The sequence below is a fragment of the Xenopus tropicalis genome, chromosome 5 (assembly GCF_000004195.4).
Source record: "Xenopus tropicalis strain Nigerian chromosome 5, UCB_Xtro_10.0, whole genome shotgun sequence".
Lineage (NCBI taxonomy): Eukaryota > Metazoa > Chordata > Amphibia > Anura > Pipidae > Xenopus > Xenopus tropicalis.
The window spans coordinates 126,050,714-126,070,779 of record NC_030681.2 but is presented as its reverse complement, the minus strand read 5'-3'; the positions used below and the strand labels follow the sequence as shown (position 1 = coordinate 126,070,779).

At 40.8% G+C, this 20,066-nt stretch overlaps 2 protein-coding genes across 6 annotated transcripts in view; both read left to right on the top strand.

The window, feature by feature from the left end:
• Positions 1 to 15,142, top strand: part of crocc2 (ciliary rootlet coiled-coil, rootletin family member 2) — an 85,169-nt gene extending 70,027 nt beyond the window's left edge. Inside the window, exons 29-36 of the mRNA XM_012970838.3 lie at positions 459 to 579; positions 5,333 to 5,496; positions 6,796 to 7,236; positions 7,389 to 7,538; positions 8,008 to 8,187; positions 9,941 to 10,072; positions 12,367 to 12,546; positions 13,579 to 15,142. Coding sequence (XP_012826292.1) covers positions 459 to 579; positions 5,333 to 5,496; positions 6,796 to 7,236; positions 7,389 to 7,538; positions 8,008 to 8,187; positions 9,941 to 10,072; positions 12,367 to 12,546; positions 13,579 to 13,647 — 1,437 coding nt within the window. The 3' untranslated portion in view covers positions 13,648 to 15,142. The remainder of the gene's footprint in view (positions 1 to 458; positions 580 to 5,332; positions 5,497 to 6,795; positions 7,237 to 7,388; positions 7,539 to 8,007; positions 8,188 to 9,940; positions 10,073 to 12,366; positions 12,547 to 13,578) is intronic.
• Positions 15,143 to 17,724: 2,582 nt separating this feature from the next.
• The window catches only part of sned1 (sushi, nidogen and EGF-like domains 1), a 64,418-nt gene continuing 62,076 nt past the window's right edge, over positions 17,725 to 20,066 (top strand). The window contains exon 1 of one of the 5 annotated variants that reach the window (XM_012970833.3): positions 17,725 to 19,220. In XM_012970833.3, the coding sequence (XP_012826287.1) occupies positions 19,023 to 19,220 (198 nt within the window). In that variant the 5' untranslated portion in view covers positions 17,725 to 19,022. The remainder of the gene's footprint in view (positions 19,221 to 20,066) is intronic. The other 4 variants (XM_012970831.3, XM_031902549.1, XM_012970829.3 and 1 more) reach the window with 4 other exon arrangements.

Sequence of the window (20,066 nt, the reverse complement as noted above, 5' to 3'; positions counted from 1 at the left end):
GTGGGCAAATAATGCACCTATGTATTGGGCATTTAGGACTGTCTATCTGACTGAAACTTGTCTGAAACTTGCCCAGATATCTATTGAGCAGGTTTTAAAATCCTGTTTAGCAAGGACTGCACCTGCTCATTAATGTGGTCCTTATCCAGTGGGTCACCATACTACCACAGTAGGATCTGCTGTAACTGGGATGCAAGTTGGCGGTCCCATCAGTATTCGTGTGTAATATGCCCTGAAACATGAATCGTTATTACATTTTGTGCCAACTGCATTCTTTTTCCAGCATTAATAAACCACAACTATCTGCTTGAAAATATTACACAATATCTGTGCTAGACCCAGACACCAGGCTTGCAGGTTTTAACAGATACCTGCCACTTTGGGGTATTTTATGTCAACGCCCGCATTGTTTCTGCGTCCCACAACTCCTACTCATAGTATGTTTTTCTCTTCCTCAGGATGAGGCTGGTATCCAGGTGCTGTCTCTCCGCAGGCAGCTGGAAGACAGCATAAATTCATGTGAGAGACTGCAGAGTCAGCAGCAGAAATTACAGAGACAGCTTGCTGACCTCCAAGAAGGTACCTCCTTGATTTCAGGCCAGCAAGACTTTAGACAAAGTGCAGGACCCCAGTCATGGAGTCCCAGCTTCAGCATCAACCAATCGAATTCCTTCCGTTTCAGTCAGTGAGCATGGGTGGCCCTGACAGAGATGAATATTTGTCATATGTTTAACCACAATGCTCTCTTTGTCTGAAATATCTTGCGCCTTGAAGGATGTATTGCATCATAGCAGATTTTAATTAATAAATAATTTCCACAACTTTATATCAGTTTTCATTTTTTTACACTTAAAACCTTTGAGGTATTGTTTAGGCATAACTGGAGGAGTAAAACAAACAGAAAAAAAACAATAGCTGTACTGCAGCTTCCAGGTTGTGTTTACTCCACTCTTCTGCCTCATTGTTCTTGCTAAACAATTATTCCTGGCACTGCTCTTATGCTTAGCAGTTCAGCAATAGTTGAAAGGCTGGCTGAGGACGCTGGGGTTTGCTATAGTACTACAGCTTTCCCTAATATATACACAAAGGCAAGTGCAAATTGTTAAAATGGACACATCGAACAAGCTTTGATGCAATTCACAAAGGTACTTGTGCCCATACATGCTTTTAAAATCTAGCAGTGAGCACCAATGCATCTAGTCAGCTTAAAGGAACAGTAACACCAAAAAATTAAAGTGTATAAAAGTAACTAAAATATAATGTGCTGCTGCCCTGCACTGGTAAAAGTTGTGTGTTTACTACAGAAAGTCTACTATAATTTATAAAATAAGCTGCTATGTAGCCATGGGGGCAGCCATTCAAAGGAGAAAAGGCACATGCACATAGCAGATAACAGATAAAACACTATTGTATTCTACAGAACGTATCTGTTTTCTGCTATGTAACCTGTGCCTTTTCTCCTTTTTTCCAGCTTGAATGGCTGCCCCCGTGGCTACACAGCAGCTCATTATATAAACTATAGTAGTGTTACTGTAGCAAACACACCAGTTTTACCAGTGCAGGGCAACAGTGCATTATATTTTTATTACTTGAAAGCTCTTTCATTTTTTGGTGTTACTGTTCCTTTAACATGATGTATTGTGCACAGTTGAGCTCATGGATACAAGGAAACCCTGGCATTGACAACAGCTTTGGCCTCTGGGTAATTCCCCATTTCCCTTACCCGTTTGCACCCTAAAATTAAATTGCACACTAATGCCATTATTAATGACACAAACTGGAAGTTAAGCCATTTGCACAAAAATTATGTTCTAAGTATTCAACTAGTTATTTACTTTGTATTGACAAAGCTCACGTTGTATTACAAGCTGTTAGCTGGTGCCCAACATGATGGTGGAATTCTGGGGGGGGTATGCTTCATTTGGGGTGAAAAACATGGCGATTTGTGTCTGATACTGCACTTTGCACATAGTTCTGAGTGTTGTTTATAGTCTCCACTTCCTACAGGGTCAGTTGGTACAATTTTGCTTTATACTGAAGAAAACAAAGATATATTTAATAGTTATAGTAATAATTCAATAGTAAAAAGCCATAACAGTACCCTAAAGGTTAGAGCATTTTATGCTGACACCAATAAGGCTGTACCAGTATAGTAAATATGGACTCCAACATAAGAAATTTACAGACCAACACAACATTAGTTTCATAACAAGCTGTGTTGTTCTGCAAACATATTGTGAATTTTTACAGTATCTGACCTGTGCAGTTTTCCTTTTGGGTTCTAATCATGGAAGCCAAGCCCCAATAGAAAGGGACTAGGAGTAAATTATCTATCTTTATATGGACCAGTATTGAATCTAATGAGATGAACTGAGTAAATTGATAATCAGCAATACTGAAAAGGCTATCCACCTTCAAACATAAACAAATTGGAGGTGTGGGTGATGGTTTGACTCCACATCCCAAGTGCACTGAAGTGGTACAGAATAAAAGTTATTAAGAACTTCTTTCTTCCAATATGGGATCAATGGACTGTCTTACCATTACCTTTCAACCTCTTATTATTATTATTATTATTATCCTTTAACTGATGTAGCTCTGTCATATTCCACAGCACTGGAAATTATAATCTAAAGTACCTATCACAAAGCACACATTCTTAGGAGCCAGTTAATTCAAAGTGAGACTTATTGCAGAATTTTGGTGTGGCATAGGCATAGGATGGCATACAGCAGGTATAGGGAAACTGAAAGAATAAAGGCATGGATTTCTCTAATATAATCTAGTTTACCGTTGTGGTTAGCTGAACTACTAATTTTAGAGACAGTGGGAGACTCAGTTTACAGATATCTGAGAGAATGCCTCATATTCATTACTGTTTTACCCAAGAAGTGATTTAGCAGTAATGCGCTGTGGAATGTACCACTCAGCCCCAAATTGTAGTCTACAGTGTACTTTGGTGCAGATGGAATTGTAATGGTTTGGCAATAAGTCACGTGTATAATGATTTTGCATGATATTTATTACTTAAGTTAAGTATTAAGTATTTATTAGTCAAATCCTGTTTAGTGTCTTGTTCTGTGCTGTCTGTATCGTTCAGATCTCACAAGTCCCAACACCTTTTCAAAGAGTTTCTGAACCCTTGTGATGTACTGATTAACCGCATTATATAACCACCAGAACAGGAGGCCCAAACAAAAAACATGCTTGTAATAGCTTGAGGACATGTGTAGAAAGGGTGTAACCCAGACACATTTATAAGGCGAGTAGTAAGAGGCAAGGCAAGGGAAGTTAACCTCTGAGTTGCCATGAATACTCCAAAGGCATTGACTTGCATTTATCATGGCTATTCCTGCCATTTTATTGGCCTTTTATTAAAGACTCTAGATTTTTTAGTTTTGCCCTATATTCTTTTCTGTCTGTAGTCAAAAATCTCTTCTATTTTGTGTAGCTTTGCTACTATCATTTTGGGAACTTACAGTGAAACGTGAATCTGCTTGTGAGCGTTCTGAACCATCATATAGCTATTTGGAAGTTGCCAATAGACACTTTTAGCTTTATGTGTTTGGTTTTTCTTAATTTTCTTAATTTTAGGCTTTAAGTGACACACCTCCTCCTGGTTTCAGCCAGGTCATGCTACAAGGGTGGGCTTTATTAGGAATTCTGGGGTATGTACTTTGTTCTGAATATAATGCACCTTGGGTGGGGTAGAGGTTCTGAGAGCAATAATATAGTTGGTAAAAAAAATTATTTTTTTTTATTTTGTTGACACTTATTAAAAGTGAATTAAAACCAATTATATACTATAGAGTCCTTGTACACAGCCCCTACCTCAACTGCAGCAAACAGGCTCCCGAAAGCAGCCCTGCTTCCCTGTACCAGACCTGGTCAGGCAGATTTGTCAGCCACCATGTTTAGCTGATTCACTTCCGGTACCTGGTGCTGATCGCCTGCATATTGGAAGCTGATGTGGTTCTGGCTATCTACATATATTCTCCTGGTCTGCAATCAGCAAAAACTTTTAAAAGTCTCAGATTCATTATAAAATCACCCTTTGACACAAGATATTTGACTGAATTAGTAATAAGCATTAGGCACATTTACTTACCAGATGCAAAGTGCAATCCTCGGACACAAATTGCCATGGTTTTTTTCCCACAATGCATTGTTTTATTCTCAGAAACTATGTGTAATTGCAACTATATGCAGAGTTGTTCTGCTGTGGGTGCATGTGAGGCTAAAAGATGATTAACGTCCTATTTGGTGGGCACGGCTTTTGGAACCCTGGAATGACCAATGCATCTAGGGTGGTGGTAATTCCAGGGTTCTCCAGCATCAGTGAGCACATGAGCATGATTTATGAGAAGAGACAAGACAAACTTATTTCTGCTTAGTGAAACCATGCAGACCAGCAAGGAGTGTGTTTAGACACAAGTACCTTTATTGAAAAGCATTAATACAACTTTGCATTTTTAGAACTCCCCCACTAAGGTCATAAATAAGGCTTATTTTGTGCTAACTGTTTGTTTTTGATTGTATGTCTTGTAGACCCATTAGTTGGAGCAAAACCTGTGTAGTTTATCTACCTGTAACACTTAGGCTAGGGTCAAATAGGCAGCTTAGTCAGCTTAGTTACATTGCCCTTTGCCTAGCAGTAACCAGCACCTGTTTGACTGAGAATAATATTTGTGTAGACTGCTTTACCCAAAAATAATACTGAGGAATATTCTCAAGAAAAAAGCTCTGTGGAATCCAGATCCCGTTTCTGTCAATCTTATTTAAAATATACAAAGACAGAATCTTCTACTCCCCTACTTTTTATTACTTATCTTCTATTCAGCCCCTCACCTATTCATATTCTACTCTTAAATTGAAACCACCACTTAAGTGCTAGGAAAAATAAGACTCTAGAAGCAGATAGCTGCAAAAATACCAAGCCAGAGAACAAAAAGCTAAATAACTGAAAAACCATAAAAAATAGAATACCAAATTCAAATTGTATAAGAATATCACTTTCTACATCATACTAAAAGTTATTTTAAGGGTGAACTTTACCTTTAGCATATGCAGTCCATAATAAACCCCAAACTATCCCAGTCTGTGCCCACGCCTCAATTGCTGTATCTACTGGCCTTTGTGATTTCTGGGGGCAGTAGTGCATCTGAGCATCAGATGCCATACATGCTAGGAGTTCAGAGAATTTTTACTCATCTTCTTTTCATACTGGCCTTTGTTTTCAGCCCCTAAGCCAAGAATGGCAAACCTGAAGCCATTGACTTGCCAGTCCTACTGTAATATGGCACTATTGTGGCTAATGCTTTTTCATTTGCAGGGCAGCGTGGAACAGAAGAGCGTTTGGGTACTGCTCACACAGAGATGCGTCTGTTGCAAGATAATCTGCGCCATTCTGAAGCAGAAAGGCAAGCGTCTGGTGAGAGAATAATGGAGTTGGAGCACAGTTTGCGGATATGTGAGGATGAAAACCGAGATTTCCAGGTGAAAAATATACTAATAATACAAACTGTATTGGTGTTTGACATAGATATTGAAGCTATGTAGCCACTTTTATGAAACACACCTTTATATAAAGAATATTGTATTGCAAAGGAGTTCCAAAAGCATCAGGCTGGATACTTTTATACACTTCTCAGCTGTGATTTATTGTATCAATCTCTTGTATCCATCAGTAAGAGACTTTTTATTGTGTTTATGTATTTTATGGTATTTATATAGCACCAACAAATATCCACAGCACTTTACAGACATTATACATCATTCACATCAGTCCCTGCCCCAGTGGAGCTTTAATAATCTAAGGACACTACCACATTCACACATGGTATGGTCAGTTTAGTCAAGAGCCTGTTACCCTGCCTGTATGTTTTTGGAGTGTGGGAGGAAACTGGAGTATTGGGAGGAAACCCATGCAAGTACAAGGAGAACATAGAGTTCTTGCAAGCCAGAAATGTGGGACCCCAGCGCTGCATTGCAGAAGTGCTACCCAATGAACCACCATCATAAGTGATGACTACTAAGCATACAGATTATTCATGGGTCTTATGTTCTGTTAAATAAAACTGGCTTGCCAGAGCCTTGAGCAGGCTAACACTTACAAAGTGACAAACTCTTTATTTGAATCAGCACATTGGCTGCAATTCTCTGGCATATCATTCCTACTTTATATAAAACTTGATAAGTCTGTAAGTCAAGCATTTCCTCAACACTAAGCAAATGGGCGATGAGTCCTCAAAGGATATCTGGTGAAATACGTCACATGCAGCCATGTTTTCCCTGATTTGCAAATACCCAATACACCACCTACCATCTATCTGCAGCTATTGAGCAGTCCTGCTAGAAAACTGTGCTGATTCCTGGGTTCAGTAAAGATAGATTAAAAAAGATGCCTTGGCTGATTTTATGTACTCTGGTTCTATATGTGGATCAAGAAGATTTTTACCAATACATAGGCTACTAGGGAAAGGACTGAAACTATGTCGACCCATTTAAAATATAGTTCACAGTAACTATGATAGCATTTAAAGTACCTTGACCCATTGAGTGTATAGTTTAGATTAACTAGGGAGGGTAGTGAAAGATCCTTGGCCCATAAAATAATCTTTCCCCATTGAGCATTATTAAATTACCCAGATCTCTTTTCCAGGCAGGTCTGCACCTGTCCAATGTCAAAGCTGACGCAACTCTAATGTCCTATTTTCTCTCAGATCATGTAGTAAGCATGTACTTCTGTAACAAGATGGTATATGGGTAGTGGTATAGCCTTTTTATTTATTGTAGGATCGTCTGTCTCGAGCTCGAAATGCAGAGAATCGCCAGGAGCTGGAATGCAAGGGTCTAAGAGAGGTGCTAGAGGCCTCAGAGAACCGTGGAACGGAGCTAGAGCTGCGGAAGCGATCCCTAGAGGGTGAGCTGGAACGCACAAGGATGAGCCTGGCAGAGAGAGAGGCAGAAGTTCAAACTCTGCAGGAGAGAGCACACCACTTGCAGGAGCAACTGAAAGACAGTGAGGATAGGGAGGCCTCTCTGCAGACCGAAGTACAGAGGCTGAATTTGGCTTTATCCAGGGCACAGGATGGGGAAAGGCAACTCCAGGAAAAGTCACAAGGCCTGACACAGGCTCTGGGGGAAGCAACAGCTGGTAGAGGTAACCTGCAAGAGGATGTGAGCAGGTTACAGGGAGCACTGACTGCTGCTGAACAGGACAGGAGAGTGCTTCAGGTATGAAAGAGCTCAAACATGCTATATTTATATGGAGGGTATGGAAATATGTGTGTTTGCAAGTACAGTATCCTTAATACAGGTGTATTCCTCCTACTGCAGCAAATACAGTTTTTTAATGTTGTACCACTGTGTATCTCTTCTCACCATAGGAGCGCCTGGATTCTGTGAGGCAGGCATTGAGTGACAGCAAGAGGCATAACCTGCGTCTCTCACAGACCATTCAGGAACAGCAGCAGCAGCTGGAAGAGATGCACCTGAATTGCAGAGAGCTGCAGGCACAGTTACAGGATTTGCAGCAGGTACAGTGAATGTTACAGTGCCACCAAAATGCCCAGGAATGTCACAATATGACTGGGAAGCAGCTAAAAATTACAAATAGAGCAAAACAGATTTCAAAGCAGACATGTCCTGCACTGCACTAAAATTACAACTCAAGCTATTTTTACTCAGCTTATAAAATGTATATCCCAGCAGAAATACAAGAAATACAGCTGTAGGTTCACTTGTGTAAGTAAGCTTGCTCTAGCCTGCTACTCCTAGGCCATCATTAATGAGCAGCAGGACATCAGTAATGAGCCTCTAAGCTTTTGTATGCAAACACTTTTAATGTAAAGGGCATATGGTCTGCTAACATTAATGGGAAAACTGAGCTTTTATTGTCACTTGCCTAAAATCTTAGAATGACCTTTTGCAGGGAGGCACATTTACAATTTATAACATTGGTTTACCTTGTTTATTTCTTAAACGATTAACCACAAAACAATGAAGACCCTGATAAAACAGCAACAGAGGGAAGAGGAGCAGGGTGCAGCGCTTCTGGAGGTGCAAGAGAAGCTAAAGATGCTGCAAGGAGACAAGGCACAGGTTGAGCTTGACAAGCAGGAGATCCAACACTCAGCTGTTCTTTTGGAGAAAGGGAACAACACGCTGAGAGCCACTCTAGACAAGGTCAGAGATGTCCCTATTCAGCTCATCTGTTCCTGTCTGATGTACAAATCAGTAGTATTGTAATGGTACACAGGGAAATTTGAAGCCATTAGTCACCCTAGTGATTTATTCCTCTGAAGGAGTGGAAAATGCTTTAAATCCCTCCCCCTTTATCAATGTAAATTGTAAGAGCTAAGATTGCGATTTGTCTTTTTGTCATAGTGACAGGTGTGTATTTCTCAAAAACTAGCATTTTCTAGAGATGTATGTCCCTTAGCAGGACAGGGTACCATCATGGTGTAGCCTATTTGCTCTGAATAGGAGATTTGCAGCATTATGCATTATGCTGCAAATCTCCCTGTGTGCCATTACCATTAATGGCAGTCACTAATGGCTTTTATACATGGCATTTTAAATGCATCTACTTTGATGGGGACCAAAATGTTGGTAACACTGATTAAGGATACTTAACCACCTACAGCACTTTTCTTTGGTACAATGATGATGTTTACTCTCTGTAAAATGCTGCAGAATATGCCAGTGCTATATAAATAAGAAATAATAAACAATAAAATTCTTGCAGCCTTTAAAAATAACAGTTCGCTCTAGTTAAAACTGAGAGATGGTGTATATCAGCAAATAAGTGCTCTATGTCGTTCACCTGCCTTCTGTGTATTTGTGTGCGCGCACAATTTTTTGGTTGAATATAACTAGCAGTCACACACAGGTCTGACGCTTAACAAAACCAATGATCCACTAAGTAAAGGTAGCCATACACAGTCTGTTAAAAGCTACAGACAGTCTGTGTCAGCAGCATATCAGCCCATGTGTGGGGCTCTCCGATGTATGGGGCTCACCTACCTGGCGTGGCCATACATGTTAACATTTTTAAAAGATCTTTTCATTTTGTAGGACTGAAGAATTGTTTAAAAGTATGATTTGTCCATCAACGAAAATGGCCATTTAAAGCAATATCATCTAGTTGAAGTTAGAAAAACTACCTGCTTGGTCCTGCAAACAATTGCACTATGGACAAATTCATTAACAACGAAAGTTTTCCTGGCGATCAATTTTCTAACCGATATCCGATGAAAGATTCCTATTTGTACGATCATTTCATGAACACTAACCTTACCATAATTTGACGGTTATGTTGGATCGCACTGAAATTGGTTAAGAAGAAAAAAATCACTAGGCATATGGCCAGCTTAGGTCAGATAATGACCCTCTTATAGATGAGCTAAGCCAGTTTGATATAAAGCAAAATAAGTGTTTAAGATAGAGAGAGGTGGAATAGTATTGCTGTATCTGTCTTTATCTGCCCATATTATATCATGACTGCGTGTGAGAACAATTTACCCTACAAAAGTATCTAAAACAGTGTTCTGACAGTATGAACATACATATATTTATGTGTATGTTTATACTGTCAGACCACAAATTTTACAGACACAAACATAAATTTATAGATATGAAGCGGAAGGGTATTTTCAATGCTCCTGTATCTTTACAAAAATGAATTGCTGTTACAGTAAGCCAGTTCTTTCTAAAACTCTGCCCAGTCTGCTTCTCTGTTTATATATGTAACATTCTAACACTATATCATGTAATATTGCTGTCTGCCTCTATTATATATTACTCCCAAATAATGGCATCTATCCTGACACATCTGCCTTTCATATGAATACACTGCCGACTTCTAATTGCTACTAAAAGTATCTGTGCTTGTCTTGTTCAGGTCAGTATTTCACAAGATATTTTTTGTCACATGCAGGTGAAACGTGAGCAGCTGCGAATAGAGGGGGAAGCCCAACGTCTCAGCGTAGAGAAAGAACAGCTTAGCCACTCAGTGATTTCCTTACGAAAGGACCTTGCTGAAGCACAGAGGCAGAACCAGTATTTACAGGTGAATGGCCTACTATTTCAGCTTTGTGACTGGCTAATCTGTGGGACCTTGCATTAGCCATTGTATCACAAAGAATAAGAGAGCCTTGTCCTCCTAGCCATATGTTCTTTTCACTTGTATTTCAAGGGGCAGCATTTGCTAAATACAGCTTATGTGGCTCTTACATCAAATGGTTATTTTGTTAAATGCGTGTTATAGTCAAACAAAAATAAGTTCTCTTAATTCCCTATAAATGCTCAGTATTTGAATAGGTTTTTCTACTACTTCTATAGGGGTTGGAGCAGCTGTGTTTGTGCTGACATATACCATTCAACAGGCTTTCCCAAATAGTTCCCACCACCGGCATTGGCAAGGTGGTTGCTCTGTTTTGAAACAAGCATCTTGTAGATACTATAGTACCAATAATTACTCAGCAAAAAAGCATACAAAGGTTTTAAAGAAAATGCAAAACAAACTGAGTTAATTGTACTTTTCTAAAATATACTTCATGGATCTCATGGTCCTGCTTGTTGCTCAGTTTGGATAGTAACAGGGTAGTATGACTTTTTTTTATTTAAATGCTTTAGGATTCATCCATCTTTTAACATATCCAAAATGTATATATTGAACATATTAAAATTCCTGTATTCTTACCAGAAATGAGTTTGCTTGCCTAGGCAATAAATTAGCTGTCTATAAACACTGCCAGTCAGCCTTTCTTTTATCTACATTGCCCTGGTATAGATTTCTTTAGGTAGGTGACCAGAATGCCCCAAAATGGGCATTATAGCATTTTTAGGCCAAGTACCCATTGAAGTCAACAGGATTTGGCTGAATCATTGGTCCTGGCTGAACCAAATCCAAGTCCTTAAAATTGTGTCTTTTTGTCACATAAACAAGTTGAAAATGTTTTGCCGCGCAGTTCTTTTTAACCCTTCTGTGACTAGGATCTGGTTCATTATTTGGCCAAATCTTTCACAAAGGATTGGGGGAACAGATTCAGTGCATCCCTAGAAGATTCCCTGTGGCTCACCATTGCCTTACAGTTGTGTAACTTTCTATCTGAGATACTTTTAGTCATAAGTATAAATATATCTGCACAGTTTCCTGGTCCGCTATACCACTTATACTCATTATTGTGACATAAAGTAGGGGCAGTAACTTCAGTAAGCTTGCTTGTCAAAGTCTTTTATTGCCTGTACAATTTCCAGTTCCAGTTCAGCCAGTAGGAGGCAAAACTCTCTGTATTACCCCTCAATTCACATACGGTAAATAGTATTTACCTGGACTCACTGCACATCCTGTAGTGAGCATTTCCAGTCTGTTGCCTCATCCACAAGGTGATCACTATGCAAGTAAATGGAGGGGTAATTGAAAGCGACTTGCTACCCACCAAGCTGGAAATCACATGAGTGTCAAACTTCTCTGAATCTTTATATCAGGGCCTTTAGGGTCATATTTATAACATTTTATGGAAATGCTGCATACCATTTGGCAGGTTGTACCATGGCATTAATGTGTCAATGTCTGATTTATTTCAACATTCTTTTTTCTCCCACTGTTTTATTAATATGCCACTTACACTAGCTATATGCAGGCTGATAAAAGCTGCAAAATGAAAAATACATAGTACTAGTGAAGTGAACAAAGTAGAATTCTTACCAATTGTAGTCTAGGGTCCGGGTGCTCATGACCCACACCTTCCGCTTAGGAAGCCAAATATGGGAAAGAGGGTACTTAATCATAAGCTCACCTATGATTAAGTACGGTCTTCGGTACGAAACACATAAGGCTTTGTAGCATTATGTGTAAGTGTAAATAAACCTTTTGGTTTTATTTCAACTTCTTGAGCTATTTAAAGACTATTATTTTTCCGGAGTGCCTACCTGTTTTTCTCGTTTCTGATAAAAGCTGACCACACAACACTGGACCATCAGTTATTGGCTCTATATACTGGTCTGTCCAGCCGGTATCTGGCCCAGTATCACACAGTTGTCAGGCAGGTTTAAAATGCTCATTGTTAAAGACTGCATGGCACCTTGCAAGACCAATAACTAACAACATGGCAGCTTATGTTCACAGTCAGAAAACACTGCTCGCTATAAAAGGATGCAAAATGCAGTCTACATTTTGTAGCAAATGATAGCTTTAGATTGATTTGTACCAGGATGAATGCCTGTAATTCTTTACATTACTCTGCAAAATGTGTGTGTGTTTTCTTATCCTCTTCAAGAGGTATCCAGACATTCACTCACAGCTCCATTGCCTGTAGGAATAACTATGTTACCGTGTTGCTGTTTGTGCATTGTGTACAGGAGCAAATGACAGAAATGGAGCGTAGCCACACGCAGCGACTAATGGAAGTCAGTCTGCGACACCGCCAGGAGCTAGACTCTGAGAGCAACAGAGCGCACAGTATTCAGCAGCAGGTGGAGAGTACTCTAGAGTCCCGTGAGAGATCACACAGGCAAAGAGTGAGAGGGCTGGAGGAGCAGGTAACTGATACTGTATGCATCCCCACCCTGACACATGCCAGAACTGGAGATAAGCAGCATATGTTTATTAATCCCTCTTACACTTACTGCTAGTACAAACCCATCTCATATCCAAACCCATCTTATATATATTACATTTACAACGTTGCCCTCACTTCTGCCATACAGGCTCCACTAATCCCGTCACATTCTCATTTTACCTTACCACCACTTCTAAGCTGGGCAACTTCTACTAGCTTCTATTTTCCACATCAATTCTTTTGACTTTTTTAGAGCAAGAAAGGGGTTACTACAAATGTGTCAAATGCATAATTTTACCTCATTTAGGAAATGTTATTAATTTTTGGTACTTTTGTTACATATCTCCAGCCTTAGCCACTCTCTTTAATTATTGATAAATTCAGCTCCCAGCTCCCCTAATCCTGTTTGGATATTACCAATTGTTTACCATTTATTTTTTTCATAACACCCCAGCCCAGTTATACAGGCATAGTTATTTCAGCTATCGTGGAACTCAAACCATGGCTATTTAAGGGACTGTATTTCCTCACCAGCTGAAATGCCAAAGGTTGCCCATTTCTGCACTAGTCATACACAGTATGTATAAATAGGCAGATAGATATATCAATATATTTCTTTTACAAATTGAATTGTTTAGGTGTTAAGACAGCTAAACATAGGCCATCCCCATATGGTAGACAACTAATCAGCCCCCTTGCCAATGGACAGACACCTAACAAAGGAGCCATAGTTTCTCTTCACTTCTTCATCTGCAAATACTTCATGCAATGGGCAACATGCTGCACTACTAGATTAAACTTTCCAACCCGCACCAATTCAGGAACAGATTGGTCGAAGTCAGCGAGCCACCATAAATGTACCAAAAATTAACCATTTTATTGGTTCATGAACAGCAAGCTTTAGTGCCCCATAAAATAAAATAGTGTGTGCCCATGGATATTGCATAGCCTTTTCTTCTTACTCTAAAATGGTAATTATCTAAATAAGTAAAATATTTTGTACCCACTCCAGATAAACAGTCTACAGGAGCAGTTGGAGCAGGAAGTGAGACGCAGACAAGCATTACGGTCTGCCCATTGATTCTTCAATCACGTGGCTTCCAGGGAGTAACAATTGTGCATCCTATAGGCATTGACTATTGGGCAGCAGACTTACCAAATAATTCCTGTAACTCAAGAAGACAGCATATTTTGGTGCTGTAAAAGCAGCAGGTTATATGGCAGCTCTGCCCACCAAACCCTGCAGGGAGCTCTATTATACGGCAGCTCTGCTCACCAAACCCTAAAGGGAGCTCTATTATACGGTAGCTCTGCTCACCAAACCCTAAAGGGGGCTCTATTATATGGCAGCTCTGCTCACCAAACCCTAAAGGGAGCTCTATTATACGGCAGCTCTGCTCACCAAACCCTAAAGGGAGCTCTATTATACGGTAGCTCTGCTCACCAAACCCTAAAGGGAGCTCTATTATACGGTAGCTCTGCTCACCAAACCCTACAGGGAGCTCTATTATATGGCAGCTCTGCTCACCAAACCCTACAGGGAGCTCTATTATATGGGAGGTCTACCTATCAATATGGGTATATTTGGGTAATATAAAGAACTATGAAGACAATCAGAATGTTATCTCTGTGAGACTCAGAAAATGTACTGTGAGCAATTCAAAGCAGAGGCAGTGGTGCCAATACTACCTACAGTATCTAAAAACTAATTTATGGGAATTCTTGTTTTACTGTGTCTTTTTTACTGTGACAGATACAGTCTCTTTTACTGTGAATGTTGGTTTGGGCAATTCAATGGACTTTTCCCGCATGTGTTTATGTCTGAATGTTATAATTTAATGGCACCCGTATTACCTCTGGTAAAACACATGTAGAGACAGTTATTAGTAAATTATCACATTGTCTATTTCTGTAGCCATGACAATTAGCTGCAACTAGTAGCTCCTTGTGTCTTCATCCTTTGGGTGACTAAATTCTTAAAAAGTCAGTTGCGTGCAGATTCGCTGTACAGATTAGTTGGCGTGACTTTTTAAAAAGTTATGGCTACTAATCGCTGCATGTGTCTTTGCTCTTAATGTTAACGATGTCCCAAGGAGCGTGTTAGTCGCCCCCGATATAGATCTCTACTATTGTGAGCAACTTACCACTTAAAAACAGGGTGCTCTATTTGTAAAAGACTGGCAGTATAGTTACAACAATGTTGTGAGAATTTAGCTGTTCTTTATCACTTTTTGAATTGTCCCATTATACAAATTTTTTTGGTTAGGGAATCTTGCAATATTTCTGCAGGAAGGGTCTCTCTGTGGTATAGATTCAGTAACACCTATCTACCAGTTGCCATAAGGCTAGTTATATTTATTGGGCAGGAAAGATGAATTTACTGAGATTTAAAACTTATATTTTAATTAGTTATGGTTGCTAATTTATAATATGCAATATGCTTTATATGCTCTTATTCCTCTTCTACTTTTGTTTCTTTTTTGTTGGGATGGATTTATACTCTGCTGCATTATATTGTTGTATATTTCTCTGTAATTCTGATTTTAAATAAAGGATTTAAAATATATAACTACAAATGGTGTGAAAGTATGCATGATTCTGCAAATTAACATACTTGCCATGTAGGCCAAAAACTTCCAGCCATAGGGAGGTAGCAGAATATTTTTGTATTGAATTCTGAGACCTACAAATTGTCATTTGAGCTCAGAACTACACTGTGTCCCCTAATAAATGAGCCCAGCTAAGCATTGCTTTCTTGCTTCTACAAAATAGGTCAGCCATAAGTTGTAAATAGGGAAATGTGTAGGAAACCAGTCGTTGCTAGGGCCCTAAAAACAAAAGTGTTGTACTGTTTCATATGGCACAGTGGGTGTCAGAGATCACATTTGCCCAGCACCCCTGAAGGAAAAGTGGATTACTTCTGTTTAGGGTACACACTCAGTACATTACTGGGGACAATAAAATCCACATGTCATTGCCCACATAATTTCTCTCCAGTACATAGGAACCATTTTGCAGCTATGCCCACAAAAAGTCCTTCATTTGAAATATTCCAAGCCAGAGGAGCCCCAGGATCATGCCCTGAAGACAACTAGCCTGAATCAATGGATATTGCTAGTCTCCAAAATCCCGTGTCAGTGGGCAACAAGCAAATGTTTCATTACACACAAACATGGAATATGTGCCTTCTCTTTTGTCTGCTGCTCCTGGGCTCTAGTTTTCTCTTCTGATCCCTCAGTACATTTATGCACTGGTTCTGTCTTTGTCTTCTCTTCATCTGTTTTCTTATCATTCGGTCCAGACTGAGATTCAAAATAGGCCATGGCATTACAAGTACAAAGAGGCCCAATACATAGCTGCTGTCTATCAGAATGTACAGTTTGCCAGTCCAGGCCTGCTACTCATTCTGTTTTTACTTCTCATCACCATTTGCATCCTTACACATTTTTCTCCTTTTTTTATTGCTTTCCAGATTTTTTTTCCACTCACCTTTATTTACTTCTTTCATGGTCTTGTAGATTATAGGACTCATGTACGCCCTTAAGTGCAGTAAGTGGAATGTAATTGTGAGGGCCCCTTTTGTTTCAACAGTGCATCGTTCTTTCTCAGAATTCCAGCATCATTGTGGTCTCAATGGGGGAGGCGATGCACTCGGTGCTAATGAGTTGCACCTACCACAACCACAAATTGAAGTTTCACCAAAATCAACCCAACTGCACTTGCATTTTGGAGCAAATTTTACATAACTGCATAAAAGTCTGCCTGGCATCATTACTATTGTTCGGTATGCAAGTGACATCTGCACACAGTTCTATACACACAAGTGTGTTATGGCTATTGATGCTGGGTGCAGCAGCGCCCGATTTGGAAAGGAAGGCAGAAAGGGCTAAGCAATGCCGCCAAACAAAAGGGCAAGGAGCACATTTTGAGACAAGTACCTTTAATGAAAGTGGTTCTACTACATGCAACATGCAACTGCAGGGAAATTGGAGGAACCGCAACTGCACTTGTGAATGTAGATGAACCTTTATTTTGACATCCTCCTATCCGTGTTCTCGATTACTTTTTTCACTTTCACCTGAATATAGACATCATTTCACACAAACAATGACCTCTCAATGAGCTAAAGCACCGTTAAAATTGCAAAGTGTTAAGAGACATTAGGGTGAGGACACTAATCACAAAAGCATACAATCAAAAAGTAAAAATGGAGGTAGGTCTAAGTTCTAATCCTGCTCACAAACTTCTCTCATTTCTGTACATTGTATCCAGTTATCCCCCACCATCCATTTTTTCCATCCTTAGCCATTCTCTCGTTATTCCCTTGTTTCCCTTCTTCACACAACTTGCCTTCCTCCCTTCTTCCATTTCATCTCCCTTGTGCCTTCCACCTTTCCTATGCTGGGGCATTGGCCCCACAGCCGCTTGCCCATTGTATGTACCAACTTTCACTTCTATTTCTCCTTAAAGCTGGCAATACATGTACATGTACTATGTCTGCATATGGCAATGTGTGGTAATTCGGAAAAGGCTAGGCCAACAGAACAATGGGAAGGTGTCCCTCCAGGCGTCCTGTTCTCCTTAGGCATGTGTGCGTTCTACCCTCCCCAGTGTTTGGCCACCATAACATGTCCTTACTGTATCTCAGCTGCTTTCCCAGAGATAAATGAGGGGCTCACTCTCTGCCTTTCATGAACCCCCTAGACACACTATGTATGAATACTGCTGGGAACAAACTACAGCGTCTGCGCAATGAGGGTCTCGCCTGGCACCGCTCCGCACTCTGCATTAGATTGCGCGCCGCTGGGCTGCCACATAGCGCACAGGGCTACAAGGAAAGCAGAACGGCAGCAGCAGGCGGTGCATAAAGGCGCTGAATTTCTCGGAGAAGGCACTCGCATCCTCACAGCCCCCAGTCATGCTCATTATGGCCGTGCTCTTATTTGGAGAGCGTCCATGACCCCGAGAGCTGGCAGGGTATGCCCCGGCTATAGCTAAACACTTATGGGCTGAAAATGCCTGCAGCGCAGTCACCTAAGCCCGCAAAGCTCTTTTCCCGTGATGCTTTGCGACGGGTCGCACACATTCCTTTGCTCCTCTCCAAACTTTTCGCTGAATCTATCACCGCCCGGCCTCTCCTGGCTCTTTAAGAGACAGCGTCACAGCTAACGCTCCTCTTGATTGGCTGACGCCCCCACCTCTCATTCGGGGGGGTTGTTAGAGTAATGGGGGGGAGGGGACAAAACCCCCTGGTCCGCTATGAACAGAGACTTCAGTGTCACAGAGAAGCAGTCTATACGGTGAGGGAGAGTGTTGGGAGCTGCATTGGGAGACAGTCTAAAAGTGATGGGTAGTGGACAGAGAGTCCTGGGAACTAGTATGAGAGTCACTCTGTGAGTGTTGCTGGGAGCTGGACAAAAGGTCCTACGAACTGCACTGGGAGATACTGGGAGATACTGGGAGAGTGCTAGAGATTGGACACAGAGTCATAGAAGCTGCGCTGGGACATACTCTGAGAGACCTGGAGACTGAAAGAGACCTGGGAACTGCACTAAGAGACACCCTGGGGACCGAGGAAACAATCAGAAGAACTGCACAGGGAGGCACATTTAGAAGGTGCTGACAACTGGCCAGACAGTCCTAAGACCTGCATTGAGAGACACCCTGAGAGTGCCTGAGACTGGACAGAGGTTCCAAGGAACTGCACTGAGAGACAATCTTACAGTGACAGGGTCTACTGAATGTGTCATAGAAACTTTATGGAGAGACAATCATATTGCTGAGGTGGAGAAAGTCATAGGCACTGTATTGTATAATCTTTAGAGACTGCTAGGGACTAGACAGGGAGCTTGGACATCAATTGACACCAAGTGTGCTGTAGCCAGGGCACAGGAGGCAGTCTGAGAGCTGCAAAGAGAGGGCAGAAAGGGAGAGAGTTTTGAAAAATTGCACTTGCAGACAAAGCAGCAGGGACTGCAGGTAGAGAGGAATGTGAAGGAGACAGAAGGACTTGGAACTATAGAAATTGTCAGGAAGGTTACTCTTGGCTGCTACACAGCAGGGCCCTCAAGAGTGCAAGCAGTATCAGGGGCAGAGGGTGCTGCCAGGAGATATGCATGGGCAGTGGCTGTGATAGAAAGGGGGACCACGAGAGATACCCGGCTACCCATACCTGCAACTCCAGCTACAGTAACATGACAAGGACTGCTGTCAGGGAGAATAAGGATTAGCACAGAAGAAAGGGATGTTTTGCCCACAGCCTGTTCTGTAGGCTATAAAATACAAATACTACTGTGTGCTGGGTTTGCTTTGTGGAAAACCAGGTGGACATAAATGACCATTGAGTGGGCATCTATAGACACTGGGAAAGGGCATTAGAGGGCAGCTAGAGTACTGTACTCAGTTGCAAGGTGCTCCCAATCTAACTGGAACAGAACAGTGCAGTCTCTTTTGAAGATGAGGTTGCCTTCTCTTTTCTGGATTTTCATCTCTATGGTGTGGCGTGCACAAGGCATGGTGCCTCTGGAAGATTTTTACCCCTTTGGTACAAAAGAGGGGGACACTGTGACCCGCAGGCAAGACGATGGGGGATCTGGGCTACTGCCAATTTCCAAAGCCTTCACGTTTTTCGGTGACAAGCACAGTGGTCTCTATGTAAGTATACTATAACTTCTGTATTTCGTGTTATGTAGTGTAACCTATTCTGTAGTATTATACCAACAGCCAGTAAAATAAAACAAGAGTGCTGGCGCTGTCTTTCCACAAGTGTAACAGTACAGAACAACCTAATGGCTATTTTGGATTTACAACTCCCAGTATCCCACAATAACCAGTGGCTGGCGTAGAGTACGGTACTCACAGTTGTTGTTCAGCACCTTCTGAATGGTGATCTACCCATATTAAAGTAAGAAATACAATTCCACCTCTTCATCTGTTTTGTATAACAAGAGGAAATGTAATTGTAAGCTCTTGGAGTCAGTAGTAATAAGAGTAATTGCTATTTTTCTTATTATTCTCATTTATACATGTCACCTGTTACCACTCTGTGTGTGCCAGATGGGAGCTTTATGTTCAATAGTATTAGAAGTGATGATGTGCCACTGAAAATGAAAATCATTTATAGACAGAAAAAACTAATAGTATATTTTCAGTGTGGATTTAAGGACAAGAGAGCCCTAAATGTTCCGCAGTGAATTAAATTGGCACTTCACCACCATCTTTGCGGTATCTCCCTGGAATCCCTTGTGAAGTATTTGGCAGGTTGCCTAACATTTTGGCACACCCCAGTAAATTAGGGTTTCCTTGTCCTTTAATGCTAACTTAGTTAACATCAAGCAAAACCAACTGTCTTATTATGAGAGAAAGGGAAAAATTAAGAATTGTATTTTTAAATAGCATTGCCCTATTTCTAAGCATCTGGATAACAAGTTTCTGGATAAAAGATCCCATGATTATGAACAGTATTGTACAACCTTACTGAAAATACAAATTTACCTTATC